Source organism: Lontra canadensis, unplaced genomic scaffold (assembly GCF_010015895.1).
Source record: "Lontra canadensis isolate GAN:19392208 unplaced genomic scaffold, GSC_riverotter_1.0 scaffold24, whole genome shotgun sequence".
NCBI lineage: Eukaryota > Metazoa > Chordata > Mammalia > Carnivora > Mustelidae > Lontra > Lontra canadensis.
This window is the reverse complement of record NW_022631018.1, coordinates 15,742,009-15,764,313: the sequence shown is the minus strand read 5'-3', so window position 1 is coordinate 15,764,313 and position 22,305 is coordinate 15,742,009. Positions and strand designations below refer to the sequence as shown.

At 45.8% G+C, this 22,305-nt stretch overlaps 1 protein-coding gene across 3 annotated transcripts in view; it reads right to left on the bottom strand.

The window, feature by feature from the left end:
* PLD5 (phospholipase D family member 5) overlaps positions 1-22,305 on the bottom strand; it is a 375,019-nt gene that overhangs the window by 310,267 nt on the left and 42,447 nt on the right. The window contains exon 1 of one of the 3 annotated variants that reach the window (XM_032862918.1): positions 9,604-9,900. The exons of 1 other annotated variant lie outside the window; for it this stretch is intronic. In XM_032862918.1, the coding sequence (XP_032718809.1) occupies positions 9,604-9,873 (270 nt within the window). In that variant the 5' untranslated portion in view covers positions 9,874-9,900. Of the gene's footprint in view, positions 1-7,923; positions 7,945-9,603; positions 9,901-22,305 lie in introns of those variants that run through there. One more of the 3 variants, XM_032862920.1, reaches the window with a different exon arrangement.

Sequence of the window (22,305 nt, the reverse complement as noted above, 5' to 3'; positions counted from 1 at the left end):
ATTTTTAATTTCTTAAGGAATCTCCACACTGTTTTCCACAGAGGCTGCACCAGTTTGCATTCCCACCAACAGTGTAAGAGGGTTCCCCTTTCTCCGCATCCTCTCCAACACCTGTTGTTTCTTGTGTTGCTGATGTCAGCCATTCTGACAGGTGTGAGGTGATATTACAGTTTTGATTTATTTCGCGGATCATAAGGAATATTGAGCATCTTTTCATGTGTCTGGTGGCTACCTGGAGGTCTTCTTGGAAAAATGTCTATTCATATCTTCTGCCTATTCTTTAATTCAATTATTCATGTTTTGGTTGTTGAGTTTTCTAAGTTCTTTGTAGATTTTAGATACTAACCCTTTGTCAGATATGTCATTTGCAAAAATATCTTCTCCCATTCCATAGATTGTCTTTAGTTTCGTTGACTATTTCCTTAGCTGCGCAGAAGCTTTTTTTTCTTGATATCGCCCCAATAGTTTATTTTGGCTTTGATTTCCCTTGCCTCATGAGACATATCTAAAAAGAAGTTCTTACAGCCAATTTCAAGGAAGTTACTGCCTGTGTTCTCTCCTAGGATCTTTATGGTTTCAGGTCTCACATGTAGGTCTTTCATCCATTTTCGATTTATTTTTGTGCGTGGTGTAAGGAAATGGTCCAGTCTCATTCTTTTGCGTGTGGCTGTCCAGTTTTCCTGACACCATTTGTTGAAGACACTGTCTTTTTTCATTAGATATTTTTTCCAGCTTTGACCAAGATTAACTGAGCATATAATTGGGGGGTTCATTTCTGGGTTTTCTTTCTGTCTATGTGTCTATTTTTGTGCCCATACCATACCGTCTTGATAACTACAAGTTTGTAACACAACTGAATTTTTTCTTTTCTTTTTTCTTTTTTCTTTATTTTTTATTTTGCAAGCTTTATTTTTCTTTTGCAAGCTTGCTTTGGCTACTTGGGCTCTTTTGTGGTTCCATACAAATTACAGGATTATTTGTTCTAGCTCTGTGACTAATGCTGGTGGTATTTTGATAGGGATTGCATTAGATGCGTAGATTGCTTTGAATAGTATAGACGTTTTAACAATATTGGGTCGTCCAATCCATGAACATGTGTGTCTTTCATTTCTTTGTGTCCTCTTCAATTTCTTTCATTAGTGTTTCATAGTTTTCAGAGAACATGTTTTTCACTTATGCGGTTAGGTGTATTTCTAGGTATCTTATGGTTTTTGGTGGAATTATAAGTGGGATTGATTCTTAACTGTTCTTTCTGCAGTTTCATTATTAATGTATAGAAATGTAATAGTTTTCTGTACATTGATTTTGTACCCTGTGACTTTATTGAATTTATCAGTTCTAGCAGTTTTCTGGTGGCACCTTTAAGATTTTCTATAGAGAGTATCATGTCATCTGCAAATAGTGAACGTTTTACTTCTTCCTTGCCAATTTGGATGACTTCTAGTGCTTCTTGTTGTGTGAAGGCTGTGGCTAGGTCTTCTAGTACTATGTTAAATAACAGTGGTGAGAGTGCACAACCCTGCCTTGTTTCTGACCATCAAGGAAAAGCTCTCAGTTTCAGGATGATATTAATCGTGTGTTTTGCATATATGGCCTTCACTATGTGGAGGTATAGTCCCTCTAAGCCTACTTTGTTGAGTGTTTTTGTCATGAACGGATGTTGTACTTTATCAAATGCTTTTTCTGTATCTATTGAAATGATCATATGGTTCTGATCTTTTCTTTTGTTAATGCAACATATCACATTGATTGATTTGTGACTAATGAACCACTCTTACAAACGAGGAACAGATCCCACTCAACTGTGGTGAACGATTTTTTTTAAGTGTCTTATTGGATTCAGTTTGCTAGTATTTTATTGAGAATTTTTGCATCATGTTCATCAATGGAGAGATCACCTAAACAGGAAATCAACAAGGAAACAATGACTTCAAATGAAACACTGGGCCAGAATATACATTAACAAATATATTCCAAACACTCCACCCTAAAACAGCAGAATACACATTCTTTTCAAGTGACCATGGAACATTCTCCAGAAAAGATCACAAAAGTAGGTCACAAAAGAGACCTCAACAAATACAAAGAGACTGAAGTCTTACCATGCACCTTCTCTGACCATAATACAATGGAACTAAAGCCAACCACAAGAAAAAAATCTGGAAAGACCACAAATAAAAGGAGGTTAAAGAACAAATGAAAATGAAAACATAATGGTACAAAAGTTTGGGTTACAACAAAAGTGGTCCTAAGAGGGAAGCATATATAGTACTATAGACCTACCTCGAGAAGCATAAAAAATCTCAGAAAAAAACAATCTAATATCACATCTAAAGGAGCTAGAAAAAGAACAACAAACAAAACCCAAAACCAGAAGAAGGAAGGAAACAGTAAAGATTAGACCAGAAATAAATGATACAGAAACAAAAACCATAATAAAACAGATCAGTGAAACCAGGACCTGATTCTTTAAAAAATTAATAAAATTGATAAACCTCTGGCTAGGCTTATCAAAAAGAAGAGAAAGGACCCAGATAAATCAAATCACAAATGAGAGAGGAGAAATAACCAACACCACGGAAATTCAAGCAATTACAAGAGAAAATTATGAAAACCTACACACCACCAAATCGGACAATGTGGAAGAAACAGATAAATTCCTAGAAACAGGGATGGCTGGGTGGCTCAGCCTGTTAAGCATCTGCCTTCAGCTCAGGTCATGGTCCCAGGGTCCTGGGATCGAGTCCTGCATCAGGCTCCTTGCTCAGCAGGGAGTCTGCTTCTCCCTCTGCCTGTGGCTCCCCCTGCTTGTGTGCACTTTTTTTCTCTCTCTCTCTCTCTCACTTTCTCTCTCTCTCTCTCTCTCTCTCTCATAAATAAATAAATAAATAAATAAAAATCTTCAAAAAAATTTCCTAGAAACATCAAAACTACCAAAACTGAAACAGGAAGAAGTAGAAAACTTGAACAGACCGATAACCAGCAAGGAAATCGAATCAGTAATCCAAAAAATCCCAGCAAACAAAAGTGCCTTTGTCTTAGTTTTCTCAATTACGTGTCAGGCTACCTGTAGATTTCAGGTCGGTGCTCTGCTCTGTCTTCCCTGAAGACAAAACCAGAATTTAGATTTCCTGACTTTACAGTGCGTGAGAGTCTATTACTTCGATGCATTTGAAAGTAATAGGAAGCTCTGTGAAAAAACAGGTCAGCCAGACATCACTGTCCCGGGGGACGTGGTTGGCCACGTAAGGCAGGGGGACCATGAAACCCACCTTCCTCCGCGGCCCGCAAGAAATTACACTTGTTCATGGCAACTCGGCTGAAGTTGAAACATCAGCTCAATGTGAAAATCCTAACAAGGAAAAAAAAAAAAAAAGAAAGAAAGAAAATCCTAACAAGACTATTAAATCTGATCAGACTTATGTCTTGCAAAGATATACAGACAATTAACTTGCAACAAATTTTAATCTTTGCCATTTGTAATTTATATTGCTATTTACAACTGTTTCTAGTACTTGTAACAGCTCCTTAAGCCTCAGTGAGAAGCAAGAGTGAAGGGTTTTGCCTGTCACCTCTTACTGACATTCAAAGAATCTCCAATGAGACCACAGAAAGCCTCAGATTGACTTGCCCTCCAGGTGACTTGAAAAACGTCCTGACTGATACCCATCATAAAATGTTTCAAAGGCTTACTTTGAGGAAACACAGTTTCTTCTAAAAATTGCTTATGTGTTTTCTGTAAATGGCATATGCTTGTTTTTATAAAGAACACCGTTCAAGTAAGGAAAGGAATGAAGAAGAAAATTTGGAATTATCCCCCACTGTTCAGTGTGGTGAGCACACTCCTCTATCCCTACCCATGCACAGAGATCTACTAAGAGAAGTTTAGGAAGGAGGGTATCTAAGCTTAAAAATAAGTGAAACTTGATTTGGGGGCTATAAGTCAAGATCACGAAGGCTGGATAAAGGGGCTTCCGGTGCCGGGGATGGTCTATTCTTTGAATGGGTGCTAATTGCAAGACTGTGCTCATTTTGCAGAAATACGCCTTATACAACTATGATTTATGCACTTTTTCTGTTCAGAAGTTACACTTGAGTAAAGATTCTTACTTAAAACCCCTTGATTAAGTAAATCAGTACTCCAAGGAGAGGAAGGAGAAAACGGGGGAGAGGAAACATATTCTCAGAACCAATTCAGTCCATTTTAAAAATTCATCCACTCCATGTCAATGCACTTTCACACAAGCTTACCAGGCAGTGCTAAGTCCCAGACTGGGTAAACGGTATTCGCCTTTTTCAGGGTCACGAAACCTACGTTATAAACACAGTTTTACAAAGAACTTCTATGATCCGTGAATACAAACCAGGCAAGTCTTAGGTGTGGCGACATATTACAACGTAGTCTGCTCCTTAGAAACACCCAAAGCCGATGAACCACACTTTGCATGAATTGATTCGTCAGTCATGGTCAGAAACATACAAATCATATAGAAACAGAGTAACAGTTAATTAAAGAGACTGATTAAGTAGGTACTGGTGTTGATTTCTCCCCTTTCTCTCTACCAGAGACTTTGCCCATTTCCTAAAACTTGTCCATACATGCTTCCTTATATTTTGATTTCCCTACTGAAACCAAAATAAACACAGTAACTAACCACATAAGGAAATTAACCCAAGTATTTTTATAAAACGTGCTTTAAATCCAAACACAGAATTTCAGAATCCAAACACCCAATGCCTCCAAATACACTTGCCCTTCTCGGGGGGGGGGGGGGGGGGGGGGGGGGCGGAAAGAGGGAGGGGGTGACTCGGGGGGGGGGGTTTTGGGGGAGTCCGGGCCCTTCATAGACCCAAAAATCCTCAGGGGTCCGAGATGTCTGGGCAGCCAATCCACATATTGGATTGCTAAATCCCAAGAGTAAGACGGGAAGTAAGAGAGGAGGGGAAAAAACTAGCAGGCATCTGGGAATACCGATGGGAAGGGCAGAAGTCAGAGAAGCAGACGTGGGGAGGGTGAGCCTGCCTGTCGTAAGCTCAGCCAGAAGTACCAGATACAGCCAGGACTGGACATACATCGGAGGGTCTTCATGCCACTCTCATGTCCACATTTACACGAGAACATTTAAATTTGCGTTTAAGGCTAACAACCTGAACTATCCCATTTCTCCCATAATCCTCTGAGCATCTCCCCAAGGAGCATCTCCTCCCAGGAACCTATTTAATTTCTAGGTTTCCCAGCTAATTAGTCTCTTTATCCTAGGTCTTCCTCTCTCACGTTGTTGATTTCACAGTCAACATGAGGCTTGATCAGCAACGACTTCTGTGGTATTTTACCCACCATGCCATATCCACCTGCTCTTACGTCTTCTCGCCAGACGGGACCGGTCCGGCATCCAGCGTGAGCCATCTGGACCCGTGAAGCTGACCAACGGGATGAAACCGGAACGGAGCTCACATTTGCTTATTTTCAGCTCTGCACTTCCCCGAAGCCATCAAAGGCAGCTCCTTCACACAAGACCACAGAAAGCACAAGGGGAACGATTCATCTTCATTACATCACTGGTCGTGCAATTTATAATTTTTAATGCGCCTGACACACTCTTCAAGGAGAGACTCAAAGCCAACCGACACACTGAAGTCCCTAAACTGTGCCATCAAAATATCCCCCTTCCTGACAATTACTATCCTACCTATTCTAATTAATAAAATACTTCTATTCTGTGTGCTTTTTTTTTTTTTTTTTTGAGGGAAGGGGGCTTTTTTATCCACTCGTGTTCTTCCATATCTTTCCATTCATCTTATCAACGTGATGCTAGGTCATCAGTTATCAAGAACACAGCCTTGAAATCATTAGTCATTTCCAGCTATCTCCAGTTTGCCCTCTACGTGTCACCTTCAAACTTCCAAAACCTTCGGATCTATATATCTGGGGGTAGGCACACGTCCCCTCCCCTGACCCTCTGAACCCACCTTCTTCTCTTCAGGAACATAATCCAAAGGCCACTTAGCATCTTGAGCCTCCACATTTGTCCCAGAACACGCTACACTGTCACTCACCTCTAAATACACCCCTGGACTTCAGGTGACAGGCTACAAAAGTCATCGGTTTATATGTTTTGACTCTCATACTTTTGCTTCCTTGATGGGTGTCTTTTTTATTCCTTTGACAACACACACAACCTACCGGATACAAAGCGTCCTGCCTGGTGGCGGAGGAACTACAGTCACAGGACTCTCCCTCACTCTTCTCGAGTCCGTTGCTGCGTTTCCCTTTCTCAAGTTCACATTCAGTCAGTGGCCTGCGCCGGTGAACCGTTCATGCATCTGTCCTCCTGCTCGGATTCTTTTTCATTTTTTCCCCACCATCCTCACTGAAATCCTGATCACCTGTACTCCAATAATTTCAAAAGCTTCCTCGCAATTCACCTCCCCACCGTGATCTCCGGCCTAATCAGACATCCAACTGTACACAAACGTTAAGGCAATTATTACCGAGACCCAACAGAAGTAAGAATCATGAGTCCCACTTTGCAAACAAGAACAGTAACTGTTAAGAAGGAGTTTTAAAAAATCACTGCCCCCAAACCACACAAACAGGTGGGTAGCAGAAAAATGGAACTCTAGGTCTGGCTGCATTTAAATCTTCTTTTCGTAACATTAGACTCTGTCCCAGATGAAGGGAACTGTTGAAGGGAAGCTGGCCACAGCGGGAACATAAGGTAAGAATCAAATGACAATATTGCATCCAAACAGAAGACACCAAGAAAGAACAATCTTAGGAGCGGATTGGATATGAAGAAGAAAGAGAAGTGTCAAAGATTATTTGAAGCTTTAAAGGCTGGGTCATCGAAGTCTTGGCTTGGCTTACCTTCCTCCAGACCTTAAAAGGTTGTAGGATGAGGTGGCTTAGGGAATAAGGGCCTTGAGGGGTGCCTGGTATGGGCGGGGGTCTGTTGGTTGAGCGTCCGACCCGTGGTTTGGGCTCAGGCCCTGATCTCAGGGCTGTGGGATAGAGCCCTGTGTCAGGCTCCGTACTGAGCATGGAGTCTGCCTCGGATTCTCTCCTTCTCCCTCTGCCCTTACCACTCATGCCCTCTCTCTCTCTCTCTAAAATAAATAAATTAATTTAAAAAAAAAAAAGAAGGGCCTTGTAATTGTTCCTACCCTCACACTACCTATTCCTAGCTGTGTGTCTTTAGCAAATATTTAACGTCTCTGTACCTTACCTCAGCACAATGGTAATCATAATCATAATATCTGCTTAAAAATAAGGATGGGGAATATTAAAGTATTTAAAACACTTGGCACGTAGCAGAAACAACCTCGATATTTGTAACATATTCCTTGAAAGCATTCACACATTTCCTTTGCTTTGAAATAACTTAAAGTGGTTTGCAATTCTGTGGGATGGATTTAACTCTGCATTTTCTTCTGATCTGTAAATAAAATGAAAACAGGCGATCTGAGGCCAGAGCCCACGGCGGGCCGAGGTACTTGGTGGAGCGCCCAGCAAGTCCCAACACGCTCCTGATCCTAATAAGGAGGGTCTGAAACACAATGACTGTCCCTTCTCTCTGATAAGCAAGGTAACTGACCACATCTGCATGATAAGAAACACGGGTTTCCTCGTCCTCATGGAGGGACTTCTTGAAAAATCTAACCTATGCAGAGATTCCCTCCCTTTACCATCAAAGACCCGTTGGTCAACCCCCTGCTCTCTGGACGGAGTTCTCACTAGAAGGAAAGGTAGGCACAGCTCCCTTTGCAAAAGCCGGCTGGTGAGACTGTCTGCCCTACAACACCGTGACCGCTTCAGTGTTCGCGGTTTGGAAAAGCTCAATTAGACCAAAGGTTTCATTTCAATGTACAACTGGGTAATGTTTCCAACTTTTTTTCCGCCATCCAAAAAAGAGGTCCACATACCTTCCTTAGGTTGTGCTACTGCAATTAAGTGAGTCCGTCCCTGGCAGGCTCCTTGTCGTCTCCCTGAATGTGGTACAAGATTGTCGCTATGCTTCAGCTCATGCCCAGGCTTCAAGGGCACTGGCAGGGACCCACCTGCATTAGAGCTCGGTCCTTTTTAATCCTTAAAGGAACGCCCTCAGGCTAATAAAAAGAAAAGAATTGGGCGCCTGGGTGGCTCAGTCATTAAGCGTCTGCCTTCCGTTCAGGTCATGATCCCATGGTCCTGGGATCGAGCCCTGCGTTGGGCTCCCTGCTCGGCAGGAAGCCTGTTTCTTCCTCTCCCGCTCCCCCTGCTTGTGTTCTCTCTCTCTCTCTGTCAAATAAATAAATAAAATCCTTAAAAAAAAAGATAAAGAATTATTATGCCTCAAGAATTGAGGCAAAAACATTCGAAAGCACTAAGGAGCCCCCTTTAATCCTCATGCCGGGCAAGCTGATGGTTACCCACCCTGCTGGGCAAGGAGGAATAGGTGGTTCTTTCATGTGACATCTCCCGGGGTTCGAAGACCCCCTAGCCCGTCAACTAAGGAGGGAACAATCGGACCCTGAGCTTTGTGACTGTTTCCAGGGTCTGTCTGCTCCTGAGCGAGTGAGCAAGGCTGGAGGGTGAGGGCAGAAAGTGAAATGAAAGTCTCATCAATCTGGTTCCCAGTGTCCCCTTTTCTGACTGGCTGGAGAGGCAGACTTACTTCTAAAAATTCCCATATCCCTCATCAGCACTCTCTTCATTCATCTGGATTATAAACGGGATAATCGTGTCCCACACATCAGCTGTGCAGTCAAATAAATGTATTTTAGGCATTCTCTCTACACAGTAATAGGTTATATTTTCTCTTAAATGTTATATAATCTTATTATTACCCATGTCCTTCGTCGCTGGATTCCTTAAAGGAAATGCGTGGGGCCCAGGGAGCTCAGCACACCGCCCCCCCAACTCCCCGACCAGGGGCCACCCCACCCCTGGTCTGAGACCTCGCGCTCCCAGAAAGGCATGCCCCCCCCGGGCAATGTTCGCTCTGCCACGGCCAATCCAACAGACTTCCCCCAAACAAAGTCACTTACACTTTGTTTTAGAACCTGGGCCCCTCTAGTCGCTGTGCGTGAATGACAGTTTGGAAGGAAAGAAAAAAAAAAAAAAAGAAATCACTTAGAAGTTTGCTCTAGTCATGGGGAACGTGCCAATGCCTCCCATCGACAGTGACACTCGCAGAACTGTGACATTTCACTCGTCAGGCAAGAGAGCTGCTTCCGAATGAGCAGGTTTGTAGCCCCGCACGAAAATACCGAGAAAGCAAAGCAATTACTTCTGGAAGGCGGCCGCCTGGAAATTACAGCTGCGTCCAGAGGACGAGCACGCACGAGAGGCTGCGTTAATCGGGGCTCACGTCTGAGGTCACCATTGGACCGTCCCTCCCTGCTACAGCCCAGCAAATGGTCCTTATTCATTACAAGGCTCCGAATCATTTTTCCCAAAAATTAGGGCTTTGGGGCCAAGTTGGGGGAGGGGGTCCCTGCCCTTTCTAGGAAGAAACTGAAGCACCCCAGAGCTCAAGTTCAGCCTCCTGCTACCCACAGCCAATGCCACGGACAGATGCCAGGTCCCAAACCAGCTCTACAGAAAACTCTGGAGGTTCTTACCATTGTGATCCAATCTTCCCTCCCTGCAGAGGCCAGCAGCCAAGAGCTGTTGCCGGTGAGCCGGTCCCACAGCCGCTGGAGGCTTTGGAGGCAGAGAATGTTTCGTGTGGTGCAAATGTGCCACCGCTGACTATATTTCAGTCCCTCAATTGCTGGCCTCGATGCTTTGGAAAACAGCCAAACCCAGCGCGGGGAGAAAGGGCTGCAGCTTGCAATTCCAGAATTTCCCTGAGAACCTGCTCTTAAAGACCCGGGTCTCTTGTTTAGCATTTTAAGCAAATACCAAAGGCTGCTACATTCAATCAGCTCTCCCTGCCTCCCTCCCTGCCTCCCTCCCTCTCTCTCTCTGATGGGGTGTGTTGCTTTCTGGGGTGAAACTATAGCGGGAGCTCAAGCTGACCCAGGGGAACGCAGGCACCCTGCCAGCTTCCGCACACCTCGGAGCTGAGCAGAGCCGCCAGTCTTCCCATCAGAGAGGAGAGGGAGAGGCCACACCGGCGCGCCCCGGGGGACATTAGGGTCGCGACAGCCCTGTAACGGGCGGGAGTCTGCAAAGTGCGCCCCGGACCAATCCCAGGACCTAAGCCCCGGCTACACCGTTCACAGTCGCGCTGTCAGATCCAAACAGGTGGGAAGCAAAGTTCTTGGAGCATCAAAAGAGTCCATGAAGCAGAGCTTTATCCTACAAAATAGACTAGAAGCTCTTCACAGGCAGGGACCGTATCTGCCAAGATGCTTTAAATCTAGCCGCGTCTGCTCAGTCATAGGAAACCGTTGGGCTCTTTGTTCCTCTGGTGTTTTGACTACACTTTATGGCTTACAGATGTTTCTCTCTCTCGGAAGGATTCGGCCACACAGCTAGCACACAGAAGAGGCAGAGTGACGGTCAAAGCTCAGGCCAGGACGCATGAAAATAATAGCGCCAATAAGCAGAAGCAGCGCTTAACTGCTAAACTGTGTACCTGCTTTTCCTTCCTCACTTACTATAAGTTCCAGTAAAGCGGCTGCCGTGTTGGGTTTTGGAAGGTGGAAAAAAGAGAAATCCTCTTACACAGGTGTACAAACAGCTATACTCTTGCATTCAGTGTTTTCTGAATGGAGCCAATCCATTTTATCTTCTTCATGAATCCTTTATTCATCCTTAAAAGATATGTAAAATGTATACGAGAAGCCCACCGAGACGAGACTACCTCCCTCCAAAGAGGGCTTGTTATTCACTGGTCAGTATTTGAAATACTGGACCTGCATGAATAAAAATAATAAACAGATAAATAAAGGAGCCAGGAGAGACGGGAAGCTCCCGAGGGCGCCGCGCCCCCCAGTTCCTACTGCCACGATCCCCTGTGGGTAAGATTCCAGAGGAAATGAAGGACATCAGACTCCCGATTATTCCACAGCAGCAGAATGAGGCCTGTCCACCCCCTCAGAAGAGCAGCGAGAAGGGTTAGCAACTGTTATCTTTCCCCCATTCTCCTATCTCCAGTTTTATCCCCCAAACCCTATCCTCTTGCACTGCCTTGGGGTTTTGTTGTCTTTGGACACAGGTAGCCTCATCCACACCTCTGACCAGCCCCACAGGCAGCCAATTCAGAAGGGAGGGTTTCAAGAGTTCGAATGGACCAGAGATTACAGGATCCCTTAGAAATAAGCACACGGGATTACTGGATCCCTTAGAAATAAGCACACGGGATTACCGGATCCCTTAGAAATAAGCAAATGTGTTTACAACATCCTTTAGAAATAAGCAAATGGGATCACTGGATCCCTTAGAGGTAAGTTCACAGGATCGCTGGATCCCTTAGAAATAAGCACACGGGCACGAAGTCGCTTTCAAATTTAATCTCAAGCAATCCTACTCAGTCTAAGAATCATAAAGCATGTAGGGATGTCCTTCAGCTTCTAATAATGTTTCGAAGGTTTCTGTTTCAATAGCTAGAACTGATGTCGGTAGAGGGAAAATTAGGTCAAGGCAATGAGAAAAAGAACCCATCACTTCCTAAAACCCCTCAGGCTTGCCAAGTATTTATACCACGAGAACAGTCACCCAGAAGACAACATGTTTCGGCAATAAAATACTGACATTAACTTTGATCACGGTATTACTTAAGAGCTATGAAGTCATACGGGACAGTTTCTAACCATGAAAAGTGGCTGGAGTAGGGAGGAAATTAAGGAGACGGGGAGACAATGCAAGTGTTCTCCAGGAAAGGGAGCAACAAGCACATACACACACCGATCGCATGAAGGTCTGAACGGTCTAGCGGAGGACACGGAGCCTGTTGTACTGACAATCCTGAATTCTAGAGAGAGCTAAGGAGCGGGGGTTCTCGGGATTCTGTGCCTGGGATCTTGATTTCCTCCAAGGGGCACAGATTCGGTGCCTGTTCTCCGTTGTCACCACAGGAGGGAGCTGCTGCGTAACAAGGGCAGGGCTCTCCGGCTTCCGGAAGGTTGACCAGCTTTCATCCCCAGCTCCGGCTCCTGGAGATGCTGCCAACCCGAAAAGAACGTGAGCAGTCGGTGGTTCAAAATCAGCTTCCGAAGCCCTCGTCCGACGGACCCTGCTCTGGTGTTCACCTGCAAGTATGTGCGCACACAGGGCAACGACTATGGGCTTTTTTTCCCCCTACACCTACTCGACTGTCAGATTTTATAAATCATTTGAAAGATGTTGTTTCGATGAAGATAACCCAGGTCCACATCTCAGCATTAAGATCCCTGATTTTTTTAGCTAATGCCCTTAATCCCATGGAGCTCACTGGAGTGACTTACCCGTGGGTGAAAGCAACCTGTAATCTGTCTTCACCCGCCCAGTTCTTTGGGCATAAATGATCACCCCAAGTCAGAAAAGTCTTCCGAGGCAAATTGCCAAAGATGATTCCGTGATGGTAAATAAGCAGCTTAATGAAGTGAATTCTCCTTATTGACCTCAGGCCGGAGTCACATCTGTGCCCACTCCTTGTCTGGGTTCTTAAACACTCCTTCAAAGAAGCCGTCAAGTTCAGCTCTAATTTGCCCCCAAAGAATTCAGCGCAAGCCCATTTAGCAAAGTGATTATCCCCCAATTTGGAGGCAACGAGGGAGAGGCTTCCGTGCGATCCCAAGAGGCGTCCATCTGATCCTAGTGCGGGTCCCAGAGGGCGGGTCTAGACCCAGATCAGTGCGGGAACCTGTGATACAAGGCGCGTCTGCAAAGCTGGGTGCAGTGTCTCAAGGTCAGGTGAAGCTGCAGCCAAAACGGGGACCAGGCGGGACGCGCAGTAGGAACAGAAGTCCGCAAAGACGGCGGTCCTGGCTCTCCCGTTAGGTAAAGTTCCACTCTACCCCGGCTCACTGGTCAGGCCATGAGTGGAGCAGAGTGGGGACGGAGGGGCCAGCTCTCCCCATGCCACCATGCTCCGAGGCAGGGACCCAAGAGTCTAGGAATTCTAAATGGGAACCTGGCCTCCCAGGCTGTTATGAAGAAAGACTTGTCCGGATAGAAGGATGGAACGTATCTTATCTAAGAGCGTATCAGCTTGACTTGGATGTTTCATATAATTAGAGGTATGAAGCTTTGTCCCAGACCCCACCAACACCAACCCCACCTTTCTTCCTTACACCATTTTGCGAATCAAAGGTGTCTCTCGGTTTGGTTCTGTTCAGTAGCTCTTGGCTGGGCTTCTATGGGGATGAGAATTTGTAGACACCACAGGAAGGCTTGGCTATTGAAGCTTAAATTAACTAAAATTAACAATGCAGTTCCTCCATTACCTCAGGCACATTTCCAAGGTCCCACAGTCCTATGTGGCTAGAGGCTACTGTGTTGGACAGAGCCCATCCAGAACATTCCACGCCCTGCAGGCCATGCTGTCCTAGAGAAGATGGGGTTGATGGGACATCTGCGCAGTGTGGGCACAAACCCCAATGCAGTTTGCACATTGGAATTCCAGTCTGGAGTGATCCTGGCTGTTCTTAAACATCTTAAATGCTATCATTTGTTTGGGGACAGTCTAAATCAGAGGTCTCAAACAGGCCACCTGCGGAATGAAGATCTTCTTTGGTTTCTGTCATACTGTAAACACAGTGAAATTAGTTTCCAACATTTAAAAAATGAGAACTCATTAAAATCTAGTTTTCTGGGTTTTTTTGGTTTCTCTTGAAAACATCAGAAGATCTGGCACCTCCCAGCCTCCAATCCCACGTGGAACACAGACCCGGAGCCAAGAACCTGCTGTCCCTTCCAAAGGAGCCCGTGGCTTCAGCTGACCAACGTCCCCACTGGCCACTGTGGTCAAGGTCTTTGCTGTCTAATTCCTGCCATACATGCATTTGAATGGGAACAGAAATAACATCCCGAGTGTTGCAGAAGAGGAAGTATCTGTAATAAAACACCATAAAGACGCCCAGAATACTCTTGCTTATTTTTTCTACACATACTTAAATAAATAAATCCCACTCACTCAACCAAAAGCACTCTACAATCTATAGAAACAGGATTAGTGAATTACGACAGAAGTGCACTTCGTAATTTCCAATAACATCCTAGGCTTTCACAATTAATACGGGGGGGGGAGGACAAGAAGAGGGGATTCTTCCTCCCTTGTCCACTGCCCATTCCTCCACAAAGAAACACACACAACACACATATGCACACACACAACATACAACATATGCACACATATAACACACAAACATACATACAACATGCGCAACACACATGTATACAGAGCACACTCAAATACACGACATATACACAATACACACAATAAACACATACACACATATACCACACACATATATATATACGCCACACATATCTATACACACCACAGACACATAACAACACACACAAAGCTGTGTCCCTCAGGTACAGTGAGGCTCTACAAAGATCTAGTTATACATAAATAAAAATGAGCCCACGTCTGAACAAGATTTTAAATAATATTTGGGAGCCTAATGGAAAAACATCTCAATCATGCACAAATCTCTTCGTTCAAAAATCCAGCCTCACGCCCATGAACTTGCACCTGTTTAAACTGAAGCTCCGGGAAGAAGCAGGGACTTAGCTGTCCTGTCCAGTGCCAGCACGGAGCCGTATTCAGTTCTCCGGAAATGTCTGGTAAACGGGGTATGAGCACCCTTGGGGGGAATGGAACATTCCCTTAGAAATCCCAGGTCTCTGCTAACTCCTCCTTCAGCCTACTGTAATGACATTAATTTATTCCACAGACAGTCGCGGAAGGCCTCTTATGTGCTGGGCCTCTGCCGGAGTCTTATTTTAGGACGCAGCTGTTTATTCTCCAAATCACAGGTCACGCACTTAGGAAAAGAGCCACAGTCGGTCAGAAGGACTGGATTCTCGAGCCGCACTGCCTTTGAAAAACAACAACAACTGTATATACACAAAACAATACTATAATGTGTGCGTATCACAACTATTACACATTTTCCAGATCTATGATACCTACTATAACAAACAGTCACCGTACCATCTGTATACTCTCCTATATTATGTCCCCTATTCCCGAACCTTCCCTTCACCTCCTGGTCCCCACAGACACCTGGCTTCCCCCAGGGCCCCCGCCCTCCCTACCATCCTCTCTAGGCAAAACTGTTTTCCTCTCAGTCCCTGGGCCACCGGTTGAGGAAGGCAGGACACATCCTTCCCGCCCCTCCCGCCCCCTCCCTGCCCCTCTGAAACCATTTGTTCTCCCTCCTTTCTCCCAAAAAAGGCTCCAGCCCCAATCTCATGCCATCAGACGAGATCGCCCAATATGTGTCTCAAGGGCCCCACTGTCCGCTGACTCCCAGGCCAGCTGTCTTCTCCCTTCTCTCTGCGATGGAATGTCTCCGTTGCTGCTTGGGGTTTAATGATGGATGCGTTATCTCACATGTAAGGGAACCTCCCAGGGCTCTGCGATCTCATTTCCTTGAACCATCCCTTTCAACAATCCCCACTCGGCCTCAGCCACCGGCTCCCAAGTCACCACCACCAGCCTCTACCTTTCCCTGTCACTTTCTCTGCCAGTGATTCTTCACCTCCCCCAACCCCAACCTCCATCCCCCCCACCCCCACCCCCTCCATGAGGATTGGCGACCCATGGATCACAGAGCCCTGATACCATGTCTTACCCCAGAGGTCTTCTCTTCCACTCCACCAGCTGGAAATCAAAACCAAACTGGGTGACCTCAGTCTCCCATGCATCCTCTAGTCCGTGCCCTTCTTGTCCTGCCTCCTTGTATTTGCTTGTCCCCCAGCACTGGACACATGCCACCCTCCCCTCTCGCCTCCTGCCCCTGCGCAGCAAGGCCAACCTCCCTTCACGCCTGCATCTCCATGGGATCCCTGGGCCTCCCAAGCAATGGTTCTCAACGCCGCCCAACTAGGTCATCTGCTCCTCTCCAAGGGCTGTTTCACATCTCTCGCCTCTCTCCAAACTTCCAACACCATCTGGCCCCTTTTCACTCTCAGCTTCTGATCTTTGGTCTTCCCTCACTTCTACAGACCCCTGGCCTCCCACTTACCCCCTCTCCCAGGACGATCTCCCTCCCCTCCCCGCAGGCACCAAGGGAGAAAGAGCCCTGATGCTATTTAAAGGCAGCCCCTCTAGGGGTCCTTCAAGGGCTTCTCATCTGGAATTACCCCCTTTTCTACAAGAAAGAGTCAGTTTGTTTGCTCTACACGGAATCACTCCTATCAGCGCAAAAATGCTACTAATGCCTCCCACCTCCCAAAGGAACAAAAAGACCTTCTCCTCTCCTCATTTCCTCACTAGCTGCCACGCCATTTCTTTTCTTCCTGCAATGAAACCTGGAAAGCATGACCTATGCTGGGTCTGCCGTCCCCTGACACTGCCCATGACCCCCCTCCTCCCTGCCCCTGTCACCCGACCTAATGTCCACACTTAGGTCTAATTACACCTGAGCCTCGAAAGCCTTTCACACAATCCATCATTCGTCTCCCTCGATATGATTTTGTCACTTAGCCTCTGAGGACCTCAAAGCTCCTGATTTTCTGTCTACTTCTCTGTTCCTTCTTTGTCTACTTTGCAGGTCCTTGGCCCAAGCTCTTGATTTTGGAACGCCTCTGGGTTCGGTCCTTGGTTTCCTGTCCCTCTACCTTCTAGCCCCCTAGCTTTAAATAGCAATTAAACGCCAGCGACTCCCACATGACATCACCGGCACCAACCTCCTTTGCTAGCTCCAGACTTGTCTATCCAAGTTGATGCAACAATGCCACGGGGACGCCCAAGAGGATCCCAAAATCAACCGGACCAACCCGAACACGGTTCCTGCCGTCCCAACCTCCACTTCCCTGAAATATTGTCCACCCACAACCCTCTTCATCTTGATGACGGCAACTCTATCCTTGCAGGCCACACACTTTAGAAGCACACTCACTGCAGGACTATAATGATTTTTTTTTTTTACCAAATGGTCCAGCATTTCCACTCCTATGTAGATCCGCAAAAGAACGGGCAACAGATGTTCAGACAAATGCCCATATTCAAGTAATCGTGGCAAGTCCATCGCAAGAGCTACAAAAGCAGAAACGACGTGATGTCCAACCCGTGAACCAGCGGGTCAACGACACGTGGCAGAGCCGTACAACGAGCTGCTGCCCAGCCGTTGGGGGATGAAGCATTACCACCGGCCACGGCTTCGCTGAAGCCTGAAAACGCAGAGTGAGTGAAAGAAGCCAGACGCAACACAGTACCTGTTACAGGATTCCCCTGACACGGAGTATGCAGAAGAGGGAAATCTCGAGACAGAGAGGAGGTTAGTGGTTCCAGGGGCTTGGCCAAGTAGAGGATGAAGTAAGGCTGTTTTGTTTTTGTTTTATTTGGGGGATTTTTAGGGGGGGTTATTTATTTATTTGAGAGACAAGAGAAAGAGAGAGCATGAGAGGTGGGGATGGGGAGAGGCAGAGGGAGAAGCAGGCTCCCCACCGAGCAGGGGGTCCGACGCGGGGCTCGATCCCAGGACGCGGAGATCATGACGCGAGCTGAAGGCAGACGCTTCACAGACTGAGCCCCCGAGGTGCCCCAGAGAGGCTGTGGGATGGGTGCACAGAGGTGGTGACTGCCCAATGCCAGGAAGGCCTTGAGTGCCACTGGACTATGTGCTTAGAAATGGCTTAAGGTTCTGTAAATTTCACGTCAATTAAAGACCAAAAAAAGGGAGAAACTCCCTTAACACCTTTCTTTCTCTGATACTCCTAATTTAATCTATAAGAAACTCATCTGGGTCCGCTTTCCAAACACCTCCAGAATGGGACCACTTCTCCCCTTGACCCTGCAATCACTCTGGTCAAGGTCAACACCATCTCTCTTTGGAGGACTGTGGTCATTGCCCCCCCCCCGTGCCCCTGCTGCCCCTCCAATCTGCTCTCAACACAGCCAGGCTGAGTGTGTCACCTGTCGACTGCCACCCTGCAAGGGTGTCCCATTTACCGCTCAAGCCAACCTTCCAACTGTCCAGGGGCCCCACGTGACCCCGCCTCCGGGACCATCCCTCCTCATCACGTAAACCTTGGCTCTCCCACCTGTTCCCTCCAGCAGAGCCACACTGGCCCCTGGCCCAGTCTTCAGTGACGCCAGGCATGTCCCACCACCGGCTTCTCTGCCCTGATGTTCTCCCACCTGGAAACCACTGGGCTAATTCCCTTATCTCCTTCAAGGCTTGGCCCAATCTCACCTTGTCAAAGATGCCTTTTTACCCACCCAGACCCATAACTCTGGTCCCCCTCATGCTGCCCTAATTTTACTTATAGCCATGCATTTTTCCCTTCCAATATACTATATGATTGCCAAAGAAAAAAAAAAAAGTGTCCCTTAGTTAGGATGTAAACTCCATGAAGGGAAAAATTTGCACCTATTTTGTTCCCCAGTCTATCTCAGGCATCCAGAACGGTGCCTGGCACATGGCAGGTCAGAAATATTCACTGAATTGAATAGATCTTCAAACTATAAAGAAATGAATGATAAATGAAGGGGCATGTGCGCCCCAATGTTTACCGCAGCAATGTCCACACTAGCCAAACTATGGAAAAGAGCCCAGATGTCCACTGATGGATGAATGGATAAAGAAGATGTGGCGTATATATATATACAATGGAATACCATGCAGCCATCAACAAATGAAACCTTGCAATGATGTGGATGGAACTAGAGGGTATTATGCCAAGCGAAATAAGTCCATGAGAGGAAGACAATCATCACATGATCTCACTGATACATGTATTTAAGATGCAAAGCACAGGATCATAGAGGAAGGAAGGGAAAAATAAAATAAGACAAAACCAGAGAGAGAGACAAACCATAAGAGACTCTTAATCATAGGAAACACACTGAGGGTTGCTGGAGGGAAGGAGGTGGGAAGAATGGGGCGGCTGGGTGATAGACATCGGGGAGGGTATGAGTTGTAGGGATTATGGGGTATTATATAAGACTACTGAATCACAGACCTATGTCCCTGAAACAAATAATACATTATTGTTAATTAATTGAATTGAAAAAAAAAAGCTGAAGGAGATGGAGGTTCTGAGCTAGAAAGAGAGGTGTGGGCAAATGACACCACTGGCCAGGTCCCCCTGCGCTGGGCATTTCAATCTTCCCTGAGGGCTCTCTTCTGCTTCATGACCCCATACCCTTGCTCAGCTCTTCTCCACAGCCCTCAAGTCCCTCCCCAGGCATTTCAAGGCAGCAAGTGCATTTATCCTATGAGGTCTAGCCCACTGTCATTTCCTCTAGGAAGCCTTCCCCGATTGCTTGACAGTCCCTCCTTCCTCTGTGCACCCATGGCCCCTGGGCTGACCTCAACCTTCTCACCCTGGACTGCAACTGGTTTTGAGGTGTTTGTCTCCCACACTAGACTCTGAGCTCCTCAGGGATAGAGACTGTTTTATTTTTCTCTGTATCTATAGCAGGTAGAACAGGGATTGGTATAGGACTCAGTAAATATCTGTTTTTGTTTTTGTTTTTCAAAAAAGAACAACAACAAAGAAATGGATCATAAAGATATATACCAAATTGACAATAGTGATTGTCAGTGGGAAATGAGGAGGAGAAGTGAAATTAGGAATAGATACAAGCGACTTACTTCATCTTCACGTGGAATGTTTTGTTTATTTATTTTTTATGTTCTTAAAAGCTTTTATTTATTTATTTATTTGTCAGAGACAGAGAGAGAGAGCATACAAGCCGGGAGAACAGCTGACAGAGGGAGAATAAGGCTCCCCACCGAACAGAGAGCCCGATGCAGGGCTCGATCCTAGGACCCCGGGATCATGACCTGAGCCAAAGGCAGAGGCTTAACCCACTGAGCCACCCAGGCGCCCTGTTTTGTTTCTTTCAGTTAAAAATGATGTTGTGTGTTCATCAGTTTCACAAAATCTCAATACTTGTCCATTATGGATAATCTGTGAGCACTGGTTACAGGATTCTGTGCACTGTTTGGTATGGCTGAAATTTCTCAAAATTATAAAGCAAGTAAGGAGAAAAAAAAAAAACACTTTTATCGTTTTTTGTAGAGAAGAATCCTTTGCTCTTCCCAAAAGGACATGGTAGTCCTCTTGAAATGTCTGCAACAATGTCTTTTTGACTAAATGTAGTCGTTGGGCAATTGCCCAATCCAGCAGAGAAAGGAACTAACAGAGCTCCAAACGCAGAAATAGGATTGTCACTGACTTCACCTCCACACTGCGTGATGCTAGGGGACCACCCAAGAGCAGGGCCCACATCCCTCCGGCACCCTCACTGACATTACCTCCAGAACCCACCAGGTGGCGCTCTGCGTGGGCGTCACAACCACAGAGCAAGGGCTGACCAGTGACCCCGAAGGAACGCCCTTCTCCAAAGACCCTCCTTGGGAGAGTTTTAAAGCTTCTCCAGCATATCTGTGATTTCAGTGCTCATGCTTAGGTCTAGAGCTCCGAAGAGAGCCCCCTGCCCGAGTTTCCCCGCCGGCCCCCTTCCAGGCAATAACCTGATGTGGCACAGCCCTACAACCTCCAGACAAAATTAAAATGTATTTATTTTGGAAAATAGAACTCAGTCATCCACTCGTTTCCTTTTCCAACATTCACAGCAAAACAAAGGTTGTATTGCCAAGAGTTATAAAATTAGAGAGGAAATGAAAATCTGTTATTTTCATAATAAGGTCTTTCCACTTAGCCAAAGTATTTTTGAGTTCCAAAACAACTCATATCCCCAAATGGTTGAGTTTTCATAGTGACTTACTGATTTTAAGCATTAGTCGTGGGCTCTAACACCAGACTTTAAGCACAGCAATTTTTAAGCGATGCCGGAAACTACTGGATATAACCTTTCCGGCATTATATTAGATCAATATCCAATAAGCATACAAACTATATGTAATATGTTCATAAGATACTGAGCAGATAGGTAAGATGTCCTTATTTTTCACTGTAAAAGTGATATAAGCTGTAGTAATAGTCATGTATTTAGAGGCATAGAAAATGAATACTTATCATCTTCCTTTATCTTCCACCCCACTCTGGCCCAAGCCTTAAATTATTTAAATTCCTGTTAGTTTTTGCAGACTTTTTTAAAAAGATTTATCTATTTATTCGAGAGACAGAGAGCATACACAGTGGGAGGAGCGGAGGGACAGGGAGAGAGAGAATCCCAAGCAGACTCCCAGCCTGCTGAGCACGGAGACCTACACGGGGTTCGATCCCACGACCCTCAGACCATGACCCGAGCCAAAAATCAAAAGTCAGATGCTTACCTCACTGAGCCACCCAGGTGCCGCAGACTTTTCCAAGTATAATTTTATTTTTTCTTTTACTGAGTGGGATTTCACCATATGTGCTGTTCTGAAGGATTCTCGTAATCACCTAACATTTTTACGGCCGAATACGCGGGTCAGAATATTTATTCTCCTTAGCGGCTGAATGATATCTTTCAGAAAAAAAAAATAAATAAGTAACAGCAGCAACAATAATAGTACTAGGAAACACTTCCACGGGACTCACTGTGTGTCAGACTCAGCACACTCTGAGGTCTGGATTCAGTCACTAACGACAACCTTCTGCAAGAGGGGCTTTTTGTTATAGTGTTATCCCCCCTACAGATGACGAGACTGAGGCAGAGACGATCAAGAACTTGCTCAGGGTCACACAGCTACTAAGAGGTGCAGCCATTGTTCAAAGTCAGGCCATCTGCTTCCAAAGACCATGGTCTCTGCCAGCACACGACGCTGATCACACTATAAACTGTTTACCAGTGTCCCTAGAAAGGGACATTTAGATCGTTTGCTTATTATGTTATTTTATTTGTTATTATTCTATTCAGTTAGCCACTGCACAGTACGTCATTAGTTTTTTGATGTAGGGTTCCATGATTTATTAGTTGCGTATAACTTACTATTTTAAACAGGAGCCACAGTAACTATCCTCAGAAATAGGTTATCACTATTTCCCAAAGACTCATTTTTTTTCTAGAAGCGCAGCTGCTTGTATAGGTACTTCCAGTTTTGGTAGGTGATGCCAGGCTGAGCCTTAGTAAAGCTTCATCGACCTCCATTTCCCCCAGACAATGCCGCAGGCTTGACCCCCCCGCCGCCCCCTTGATGTCCCTGGACCTTCTCAGTCGTTCCCCTCTTCCCATAAGTGGAAAAACACCACACAGAGTCATGGTGTTGCTGAAATCTGCAGGGCCCTGATCACCTGTGAACCTGAGCAGCATTTCACCTAGG